The sequence below is a fragment of the Equus caballus genome, chromosome 7 (genome assembly GCF_041296265.1).
Source record: "Equus caballus isolate H_3958 breed thoroughbred chromosome 7, TB-T2T, whole genome shotgun sequence".
Classification (NCBI taxonomy): domain Eukaryota; kingdom Metazoa; phylum Chordata; class Mammalia; order Perissodactyla; family Equidae; genus Equus; species Equus caballus.
The window spans coordinates 11,212,477-11,224,856 of record NC_091690.1 but is presented as its reverse complement, the minus strand read 5'-3'; the positions used below and the strand labels follow the sequence as shown (position 1 = coordinate 11,224,856).

The 12,380-nt window shown below is 34.7% G+C and overlaps 1 protein-coding gene across 2 annotated transcripts in view; it reads right to left on the bottom strand.

The window, feature by feature from the left end:
• Positions 1–265: 265 nt before the first annotated feature.
• CNTN5 (contactin 5) overlaps positions 266–12,380 on the bottom strand; it is a 1,137,031-nt gene continuing 1,124,916 nt past the window's right edge. For both annotated transcript variants that reach the window (XM_023644694.2, XM_070272715.1), the window contains 2 exons: positions 7,368–7,536; positions 266–3,048 (listed from right to left, as the gene is read on the bottom strand). In XM_023644694.2, the coding sequence (XP_023500462.1) occupies positions 2,945–3,048; positions 7,368–7,536 (273 nt within the window). In that variant the 3' untranslated portion in view covers positions 266–2,944. The remainder of the gene's footprint in view (positions 3,049–7,367; positions 7,537–12,380) is intronic.

The window sequence follows — 12,380 nt, the reverse complement described above, 5'->3', positions numbered from 1 at the left end:
CCTGAGAAGAAATAAATCATGAGTCTGACTGAATGCATCCCATTTGTACTTGCTTCTTTGCTTGTTTTTTTCTTTGGCATAGCTTCCAATTTTCAGGTTGGAACTACCATGGACATCTGTGAAGATTTTTGAACCTAAAATCATAGCAGCATGCCGAGTCCTAACATAATGATCTTTTCAGCATGAAAACACTACCATAATCATGAGCATACTGTGGTCTGCATAAAAGAAATAATGCCATTCATGTAGTTGACAGGAGAGAAGATAAAAGTCAATAAAAAGAGAATTATTTATTAAAAAGATCTAATGTTACAAGAACAGTACACAGAACTATTATCTGACTGTGCCTTCCACATGGTATATACCATTATATATAGTATATACAGATTATATACAATATATTTAATGGTTTGACATAGGGTCCACAGTACCTTCATTTGGGTATGCAAAACATTCGATTTCATGAAATTTTTAATTATGAGGAGTATTTTTTTCTTCATAGTTCAATTGACATTATACAAAAATACAGTCTCTTTAGTGATGTAAGACTGTGTGGTTACCATCCCATCCAAGAAAAAGCTCACCCAGTACTGCAGCTGAAAAATAATGTACCTTCACAAGGAATGTTGTTCTGCTTTCTACAAAGTAACAAGTTTGTAATACATAAGTACAGAAACATTTAAAACCTGTTTTTTTAAATAGGTTTATGATGCAAAATACACATTCTATGCATTGAGTAAAAACATCTCATATTTCTGATTCCTGTAAAATACGACATCAGACTATTCACATATTCTATATGTAAATATTCTGTCAGATATGTACCATCCATCAGATAGTTAGAAATATTGGTTAGTTTGAGTTTGCCGTATATTGACGTTATATTTTATGGGTTTTGTTTCATAAGTGTAAGTAGCAACTTGATTCTTAAAGTCCTTCATCAAGTCTAGGATAAAAAACCATGGGAAAATGAAGAAAATGGATTGATTCATCAAATATAAAGTAAAAATTATTGCCCCTTCTTTAATATTCTTGCTGCATTTTTTTTTCAGATGCACAATCTTCTCCTGAAAGTTACACTGTACTCAGGAGAGCTCATATTTTGCCTGCTAGAGAGTTAGCATCCTTCTATCTGCAAAGTCCAGCTTCTCCCACCAACGGAGGTGCTCAAGGAAGGCCACTTAGTGGTTATTATTCACAGGCTCCGATATTTACCACCTGTAGTAATTTACTATAATAGCCTGCTAACTAAAATAGACTTTAAATCACTTTTTGTTTGTTTAGGGGTATCTTGGACATAATTCCCCCCAAAGAGAATGAGTAACCAACATACATAGTTGTATGTGGCTCTGAAACCAATCTTTTAGTATGTTCAGAACAGAAACTCCAGTCTCTCCTCTAATTCTACAAGTATTAACCCCTAGAGCCAGCAGTTTGAGCTCAGTATTGCTTCCTGTTGCTTGCTGTTAAAGATACAAGTAGAACTAACAGGTTTAGATTTTATAAAAGAAAAGAAATTAGTTTTGGTTCTCATATTAATATCATCTGTTAAACTGTAGTTTCTTCAGGCTCATTTTTGGCATATGACTTTGCGATAACTATCCCACTAGTCATCTTCTTGAGTGTAATGGGAACTCTGGCACATTCTCATTTTGGTTAGAACTTCTGGAAGATATCATCAAGTAGAAAACTTTCAGCTCACTTTCCAACAGCTATCTAGGATCACTTAGGTTCAAATTGCCTGTTTAAAATAGCAAATGGGGATCACCTCCCAAATAACGTATGGCTGGTTAGACTAGCTGAGCTCCTGTACTGAGACCATGTTTCCATAGCTTAATTAAAAAAAATCAATTCATCCAAGAGGTCCTGTTTATTTTATTAGTTGGTAATATTTTATAAGTCGTATGTGATGCATAGAACTGTTTAAAAAATCAAAATTTATGTGTTATGCTTTAACCCTTTTAATTCACAGATTATATGTATGCATAATTATTTGCACAACAAATTTTTATTGTCCTTAAAATTATTTGAAATTAGAAGAAAACCTTGGATCTAATTCAACATCTGTTTTGGCTGTAGGTGGAGATATGAGAAAGCTGTGTCCTATATTCATTTCGGTTTCACGTTAGCACCCTTGGCAGCATCTCAGCGTCTGCAGTTTGAAGTGATCATATAGTTTTTGTGACTTTAAACTCTCTTGTTATTAAAAATAAACATTTACTATATTTTCAGCTAGATAACATAGTACTTGATGAAAAACAATAGCACTTAAATTCATCTGGACTCACTTTCTATTTACCTCGTGCTAATGTAAATGGCTTATTCCCTACCCTAATAACTTGCTCTAGGGAGGCATAGAGAACAATATATTGACAAATTTTGCTATTTCACTATGCAATCATACAATATTTTTTGAGAAAACTTTTGTGTATTTATCCTATAATGGACCACACAACTGAAGTATTTTTTCATATCTTCTGCTGATTTGTCAATTGGAATAATCAGCTGAAGGGAAAATGAAAAACATTAGACTCGGAGTCTCAAGCAAACTTTTCACTTTCAATTTTGTATTTATGTTTGAAACAGACCAGCTAGAAATCATTGAACAAATGGATGGCACACACTCAGGGTCATCAGATATAAAATCAAATTCCAACATATTAAAAAAGTAAACAATGCATTTGACAGAAATTACCTTTGCTTACAAAAATTCATTACATACAATCTGCATATTTTTATTGGACCAAGAACTGTCCTCTCCATTTACAAAAACCAAAGAGAAACCTGATGGATAAGTAATATTCTCCCCAACCTCCTGTAAGTGCACCATGCGTAATCCCAAGTTTTTAAATCTCATCTCAGGGTCCTGGGTCTCCATTTACACGACACTCTATTCACTGCTGTTATCAAGCTAAAGCAAAGAAAAGAAAATTAAGTGCAGTTTTCACCAAGAGGTTGAAGGAAGCATCAATGCCAAAAGCAACGTCACTGAGGATGAAGACGTGGAGAGGGTGTGGAGGGTTGACTGAGCACTAGTGATTTTCCCACCTGTGAAAAAGAGAAACATTAAATGGAGCAAATTATTTTGGTCTTGCCTGAACTAGTTAAAGAGTTGTTTTTAGGTATGTAAGACAAATGTGTGTAATATTGGTCCTACTTCTGATGAGACTGTCTCTCATAATGATAACACAAGACATCGTCTGGGGTTCCCAAGAGTTACATGAAGAGAAGAAGTAAATATATGGAACACTGTGTTGAAAAGCTATGTCACATCTAACAAACACATCTAATCAGGAGATTCAGTGTAATTTTCACTGATGATACATTGATAGAAAGCATGTCAAATTCCAGATATGAAAAATAAAATAATTTCTCTAGTGCATAATTCAGGAAATGCAGTAAAAATAATTTGTAAAAGTTTGTGGCCACAGGCATTCGTAATTTAATTACTTCAGTCAATTTTTCAACTTAATAGTAATAAAACATTGTTTAATATACTTCGGTCCTGCATCTATACACATCTGGACAGTAATAGGTCACTTCTGGCATTACTTTAAAAAGTATAAAGCAATAGAATGCAAATACATTAGCCATGGGTCCTTGATTGATTTGACTGTTTCAGTTGATCAGGCTTACATTCTAGATTCTCATGTCAAACTTGGTGAAGGAAAGCCATCTTTCATTACTCTTACTTACTCCCAGGAGAAGTTCTTCCTTCTTGACACCAAAACACTGTATGCAGTTAATGGCTTAGGTTGGTTATTTGATGAAACTCACTGATCTGAATTGATTAGTCTGAAACAGTTTTGACAGCTCCACATAATCACAAACTAAGATCTAACTAACCCTTAGATCTAACTTCAGGAATGGTTTTTCAAGCCAGAAGTCTTCTGAAGCATCATCATCATGATTGATATTTGACAAATCCTTACTACATGCCATGCACTGCACTAAGCCCTTTATACATATTATCTTATTTGATCTTCATGACATTCCTATGTGGTAAGTACTATCATTTATCCCTCTGTTGCAGATGAGGGAACTGGGGCTTAGAAAGATTATAGAACTTGCTTAAGTCATTGCGCTGGGATTAGTGGAAACAGATACTCTTATGTATTGTCTCTCTTAAAACAGTGATTGACCTTGATTAAAACCATAATGATAGAATAATAATAAAATATACCACCCAAGTTTTGGAATCATCCCTCTGTCAAGTTATCTTCTTTGGCCAGATTGAGCATAACGGAATTCTGGGCATGATTTTTGTTACTGAAATAGAGTCTAAATTTATTTTCCAGATGCTTACTTATGAGCTGAAGAATCATTTGCTTGGTAAATCACACATACACACACACAAAGCAGCAAATCTTCTTTCCTTTGAAAATTTTTACAGCTAAGGCACTAATAAAACCTATTAATCAACATGTTGGAGAATGTTACATATATTTCAACTTGTACAAAATGGGGTCGTTACGAAGTGCATGGCCACATGTGAGCCATAAGAAAGGCATGATGACAAAGCCTCGCTGGACTGGTATGTGAATGCCTGATAAATAAAAACTGTGAAAACATCCTTTCTATTTATTTGAGAGTGGCTGAGTCCTTGTTAAAGCAACTGACATGACACTTTTACAAAAACATGTCACTTTCAGAATGCTAAGTGGGAGCTCTATCTCAAATTCCATGGAGAGTCCACAAAGCAAAAACGTCATTTTGGCATAGCAAAACAAAACAAAACACAAACAACAGCATCGGACTAAGTTCTAGTCCCAGCTTTAAAGCTACCTAGCTATTTCACTTGAGCAAGTCATTCAACTTCTTAGACTTCTTGGTTTTTGGAAAATAAGAATGAAACCAATTGTTGCTCATGTTTTGTGGGTCTGAGAGAGACAATACTGTGAGATTTCACTTTATCAAAGCTCAGGAAATGGGTTGCACTGGCCAAAGTATTCGTAACTAACATAAAAGTTGACAATTTTTTTTTTTCCCATGGAATAGAAGTTACAAGTTAATTAAAATATACATGAGAGAATCAAGGTCTTTATAAATACTTTCAAGCTTGGGGCTGATATCATCCAGATGATACTTTAGAATGTGATTGTGTTAGAGTTGAAAGGAACCTTGGAGAGTCAAAGAATAATAAAATATTTAACTTATCAGGTGGTTATAAGGATAAAATAAGATAATATATGGAAAACATCCAGTGTAATGCTAAGAATATGATCAGGGCTCCATAAATGCTCTTTGTATTGCTGTTATTAGAAATTTGACTCTTATGAAGCAATCAAAGAGGAGAGTTGTCATCTTTTTTGCTTTTCAGAAATAATCTTTAGTCTTTTACGATGCTCTTGAAAATTTAACACCCACATCTCAAGAGTTCAATTGTGAACTAATCAATGTAGAAACATTATTACCTTTCTTGTTCTCAAAACTATACTTCTATAAATGAATCATAAAGTCTATTAAGTTTTAGTGTGGTCACAATGTATTTAAATTCTTAAGTCTTTTCACCTGAATTTCTGAAAAAGTTAGGTTCCCTGCACCTTATGTTTTTTATTTTTAATGTTTTATTTTGAAATAATTTTATATGTACCAAAAAGTTGTAAGAATAGAAAAAATTCATCCAGATTCCTTAAATGTTTATGTTTTACTTTCTTGCTTTATTATTCTCTCTATAAAAGTATACCTTTTTCCTGAACTATTTGAAAGTAAGTTGCAGACATGATATACCTTTAACACTAAATACTTTAATGTATAGTCCCTAAAATTAAGACATTTTCTTATATAACCACAGTACATCTTTAACAACAGGAAATTAATGTAGATATATATTACCTAATCTACAGACATTATTAACATTTTATCAATTGTCCCAATAATGTTCTTTGTCTCATCTGAAATTTTTATGAAATAATTTACTTACCAAGTATGACGTCGCTAGCTTTTCCTCAAGGTTTTAGTCTATCTTATTATTTTCTCCACTATATTTTTCTTCTACCTCACTTTGTGGCATCAAAAAAAAAATCATAAGCATTGCCTCTGGTCTTAATCCAAGTTGATAAACATAATACAATATATATAGGGTATATGTTATATATGAATATAATAGAACCTACATGATGTCATTAGATTCTTCCCTTTAGTTTGACAATTCTGGTTGAGAATGACTGCTCAATAAACAATGATCAAATTGCCCATTAATTAATGCACATTAAACACTTTTTATACAAGACTTTAAGGAAAATTGCCTAATACTTTCTTAATGAGAGACTTGCATATTTAATTAAATCTTTTGCTTCCTTTTTTGACTACCTCAATCAAATGGTTACTTTCTTCCAAATTTGTAAAATCTCTCTTCCTTTAATTAGCTTTCCCTTGTTGGTATAATAATGATGGTAGTTGTGAAGATATGTGGCCTTGGAGACAAGCAAACCTGGGTTCGAATCCTGGTTCTTTCACTTAGTAATAGTGTGACCTCAGGCAAGTTACTTAAGTCTTCTCTATAAAGCAAGATTAAAGCTACCTACCTTATATGATTGTTACTATGGTTAAATAAGATGACATATGTAAAGCACTATGACATATAGTAAAGATCAGAAAAAGCTGGAAATTATTAATATTACTAATAAGAACAAAGATATTCATACAAGTTCTGGGGATCTAAAATACAGCATGGTGATTATAGTTAATAATACTGTAGTATATACTTGAAAGTTGCTAAAAGAGTAGATTTTACATGTTCTCACCACAAAAAAGAAATGGCAGTTATGGGATATGATGGAGGTGTGAGCTAACGCTGTGGTGGTAATCATTTTGCAGTATATCAAGTGTATCGAATCAACATGTTGTGCACCTTAAACTTAGATAATGCTATATCTCAATTATATTTCAATAAATCTGGAAAAAAAACCCAAACCAAAAATCCAAAGAAGCTCAATAAAATTTATCAATAAATACAATCAAATTTTAATTTTAAAAAGCATTCCCTTTAAACTTGTGTCCCTCACTCTCTTATCTAACAACAAAGGCAATTGACAATAGAGAAGTAGGTTTGTTAAACTAGTGGAATTTCAGTTTAAAAGTAATATTGCAAAGCCCAAATGGCCACCAAGGAACTGCTTGAGACCAGGATAGGCAAGGGAATTTCACAAATAAGGGCATTATAATGAAAATGTTAACTCCTTTCTGGATTTGTAGAAATTCTGCAATTGTGGGCAGACCACTACGGTTTGTATATGGCAATCAGAGTGAGAAAAGAGACCCTTCAAAAATCTCTGATCCATGTAATCCATCCTGTTAATTTTGATGAGGTTCACACCATCTTGACATGGTTGACAACAGATTAAGCCTATTATGTCAAAACTTACCTGAATATGATGGTACCCTGATTTGGGAACTAGCCGTTCCATCCCCTCCTTCACTATATGCTCGAACTTCAATAATATAGACTCCAGCATCGGGGAGTGGTACTACTGCTTGGGGTTTCTGCGTTTCAATAACTTGACTGTTGCTGTGACCTTCTTGCCTATAAAAAACCTGTAATAATAACAGGTTTAAATATTTGATATTGCATTGAGGATTCCAAATGTTTATTGACTGCTTACTGTAATTCTGAGCTAAGTTCAGGGAGCTGACAGCTGAGATATATATGTCAGCAAATGCAATATGTGTTATATGCAACAGTTGAGGTATACGTAAGGGGCTATGGAAGCACAGAAGGGAGAGTTGAATTCTGTGGGTTTGGGGAAGGCTTTTCAGAGGAGACGATCTTGCACTGAGTATTTAAAGATGAGTAGAGTTCACCAGTTGGAGAAGGGGAGGAGAAGGATTCTGGGAAGAGGTAAGAGAAGATTAAAAAATACGTCTAAGCAATAAGAAACCCTAACATTAGGGGAAAGAAAGGAGAGAAGAGATGTATGGGGATAGTGAGAAATGAGGCTAGTGAAGCAGGTAGTGAGGAGGCAGACCACTGAAAGTCTTTTCTTCCTGCTTATTGAAATGAATAGTATCCTGAGGGAGCATTCAAAGCTGTCATCTTCAAATTGTTTGAAAGGAGTAAAGGGAAAAACTGTTAAATATATCAATAATAAATCCTTTATAAGGTAGGGAATGGCTGAAAAGTTAAAATTTTATTAATTATTTTTACTTTTGTGTTTGCTTTTTGGTGAACTGGCATTTGGATACATTGAGAAGCAAAGTTAAGGCTTTTCTGACATCTGTTCATGGTACTAGAATTCAACATGTATTCATGGCAAACAGAGTTTCAGAACTACAAATTAGGGTGGGCCCCATGGCTGAGTGGTTAAGTTTGAGCGCTCCACTTCAGTGGCCCAGGGTTTTGCCCGTTTGGATCCTGGGCGCGGACATGGTACTGCTCATCAGGCCATGCTGAGGTAGTGTCCCACATGCCACAACTAGAAGGACCCACAACTAAAAATATGCAACTATGTACTGGGGGGCTTCGGGAATAAAAAGGAAAAAATAAAATATTTTTTAAAAAAGAACTACAAATTAGGACAGAATTATCCTGTGTTTACATGTCAGAAAACTAAAGTCATAGAAGTTATGTGATTTATACAACATCATGTGGCTAGTTAGGGAAGAAATTACATTAGAAGATCATATTTTGATAATCTAGTTCAGAGCTATTTCACTATGTTATACTGTTTCTACTCATTTCCCTCCAATAAATCTTTTTTTTTTGAATAATAGTCAAGTAGCAGCAGTTAAGATATTTTTAAATGCAGTTTTATTCAGTTTCATCATTTTTGTGCTTTTTCATAATTGTCGGTATTATAATATGATTGCTTTGCATAATGGAAAGAGTAATGATTTTGCAGTCATGCAGATCTGGATTCAAAACAATCTCCTACAAAAAGAAACAAAAAACAATCTCCTACACACTCCTGTCTGGGTAAATTTGGGCAAGCTACTAACCTTTCTAAGCCTCAAGTGCCTCTATTGTATAGTAGAGATAATAACACCTATTTCATGGTTTGGTTAGGAGACTGAAATGAGAAAATGCATAAAACACCTTAGCACAGGACCTGGTGCATGGTAAGCTTAGTAAGAGAAAGCTATTTCTTCTGTTGCCATCATTGTTCACTGTCAATGGTCGGTTTTCAACTGCATCATAAAAGATGGACTGCCTTGGGAAGCTAGACAAAAATTTATAATAGATTTTTCTTATAAAAAATGTGTTTTGAGCTTGAACTAACCCACATACAAGAAAAGAAAACTTCCGAAAAGAATTTTTTTTTTTTTTGTATGTTGAAGCCTGCCTGCACTTGATCCTGCCCTCTGCATTCTGGTAACGTATGCTCCCTCCATTTCACTTCTTTTATCTTTCATGGATTAAATTTACTTCAGGGTCTCGGGAGAGAAGTAGCTTCTCTTTAAAAGTATAGAACGTGCAATAATTGTGTCTACTGAAATCCTTATAGGGAAGGAAGCTATAGCCTCAATGTGGTTGCAAAATGATAAGAGCATCATCAAATACATTTATTGGGCATCCCATGTGGACCAGGCACAATACTGGAGATTCATCAGAGAATAAGACCACATGGTTCCTGCCCTCACGACATTTACAGTCTGACAGTGGAGACAGATAACAATGTCATGAAGTGTGATGTGTACTGCAATTGGAAGCACATTTGGTGGGAAAGCCAAGAGCCGAGTGGGTTCTTGGGATTTGGGAAATCAAGATCAGTTCTTGGAGGATGCCTATAGCAGGTTCTTTTGGCTTAAAAAAATGACAATTGTATCAGAATTTATGCTTCTCATTTTGACTGTAGCAGTATAATGAATTAGAATTCTGATCTACATGAGGTAATTAGAAAGCAAATTTATGGCAAGGGGAAAATATGTAAATTGGTGAGGATTGACAGGGGAGTGACTATTTTAGAGGACATTGTTATTATGGTTCAATAAATTACAGTTCTTATAACAAAGAAAAATGCAGCCAGTAATGCATATCTAATGTTGCTGTGAAATCCAGAGTTGAAGGAAAATTTGTGGATCAGTTGAGATTTAGGAAGAAAAGGTAAAGGCAGGAAAAATAATCAGTTAATGATAGCAAAAGGAGTTTGAAATTAAATGTGGATTTTACCAATGCAGCCAGGAAGCTGTAGTACCATACGCTGGTAAGTAGGTACACTAAGTGAAAAGATACATTAAACTAATGGTTAGTCTCAGATGCTTTAGAGAATCTTGGCTCATTTTAAAATCCTGATTTAGAAAAGATGAATGAGAATGAGAAATATGAGAAGGTTAAGGAGTTATCAAGACATGTCAGATATAGTTATTGACAGTAAGGCGGGAGTACTTTGAGAATCTGGACATTTATAGATTGACGGTTGCAATGACAGCCATCCTTAGGCATGAAGGAAATTGTCTAATGTATTGTCAAGACTATTCTCAAATTCTGCTTAAAGAGCTGAAAGCAGTAGGTTATCCAAAGAGATGATCCTAAACAAGAGAATTAATGCAGTACGGCTCTTCTCAAAGGCATGATCTGGAAACAACTAGTCTATATGTCTGATGAGTGAGTGTGCTTAAAAATATAGCAGAATACATTTTTACTGGTTTCACCTACAAGTGCACCAGAGAAGGATGGATCCTGTTAAAGGGAAGAGTTGTTCACCAGCTTAGCATCCTGGGAATAGTCAATGGGACAACTGCTCTTCTCAATAGCGGGTGAGAAATGCAAAGCCCTAATGGCAATGGGTGGGTGAGGAAGAGTCAGCAAGATGAATAGAAGCTGGATGAAAAGCAGTTGGGTAGTACAAGTACCAGTGAGAAGCCACTGGGCTATAGGGCGGCCAAAAGCACTTTTAAGAACAAGACTTCCTAATGGGCAATTTTCAGAAGTTTGCTTGTATGGTGTGCCTTTCACTTTATCACCCCCTGCCAACATTTCCATACAATCCAATATAAATATATATAGATTTGACATTACATAAGCCATTTGTTTTAATTTTTAAAAAGTATTATGAAAAGTTTTAAGCATAATCAAATGTGGAGAGGATAGTGTAAGCCATTATATGTAAGTTATTTTAATTTGTAGGACTCATAGGAAAGAAGTTGAGTTCCACATTTGGAGTGAATATAAGATGAAGGAACAGTTGCAAGATATAGGAAATCAATGAGACTAGCATGGCCAGAGACTTTAGGCTCCATGAGAAGCTGGTGAAATATAGGTGTGGGCGTCAAAATTCCACAGGGTGTGGAATACAATGTCAATCCAAGCATACATACGTCTCAGGAGTCTAGAAGGCCTTGGCTGCTAGCTAAGTTGTATAAACAAACAAAAACTTCTATCTGTATTGGTGGATCATATAATATCTGGTAAACTTTGAGCCTGATTTCCCCCTACTCTCCTAGGCTCTGTAAATGGGCAGAAAGTAGTGGTGAGGGTACAGATGGCCAGTGAAGGGATTGTATAGCTGGGGAAGGATATTTTCTAGATGTCAACTAGAAAAACAGGACTTTGTTTTCTTGGATGTAGCCTGAAGCCCTTGTCCTGAATTTCTTCTGCCTACTGCGTCTTTTCTGAATGGAGAAAAGTTTCTCCTGGTTGGGGAGAGGATATTTGCACAAGTGAAAGCATAGCCCCGGGGCATTTAGTATTCATTTTCCCTTTCACTTGGGCATCAATTTGTACTGGGAGAATAAGGTGAGGACAAGATGGCTATTTTACCTCATAATCTTCATAAACTTCTTTCATAGAATGAAGAAAAATAACTCACCATTCTCAAGATCACTAAGGAGAATTATGGCTGAATATACTTTGGTCTATAGCTTTGTTATTGGTATTTCTTCAAGAATGCCAATAACAGATGTATAATATGTTATATGCCAAAATTAGTAAGGACTGTAGATACAGACCCCAAACTGGGGGATTTATAAAAATGAAGTTTTCTTCATTTGAAAACATTTATTTGAAAAAATAAGTCAATTTAGGAAATTTTTTATTTAAAGTTTTTTTCTACTTTACTAAAAATTTATAAATAATATACTAAAATATGTGGCTGATTCTGAATGGAAAATGTAAAGAAAAAGAAAAAGAAAAAGAAAATGTCACACATTGGTTGACTTGAATAAGTCGTAAACAAGCTAAATACACTTCCAAATTTGATCCAGCTTTTCAAATGGGGAGTTATTTTATTTGAGTAGGAATAATTTGTAGCTATGTCTACAAGAGACTACCCTTTTCTGACATTTTTCTGATTCTCCATGCTTTTACTCTTACTTGTTAACGAAAGCTATGATGTTTTGAAATTATTGTTATTAAATCTAGAGGTCTTGAACAAAATCCCCAGAAGTCAAGGATCCTTGGACAGTCTCAAATAGCAGTGAGAAATTTCACTACTAGGTAATAC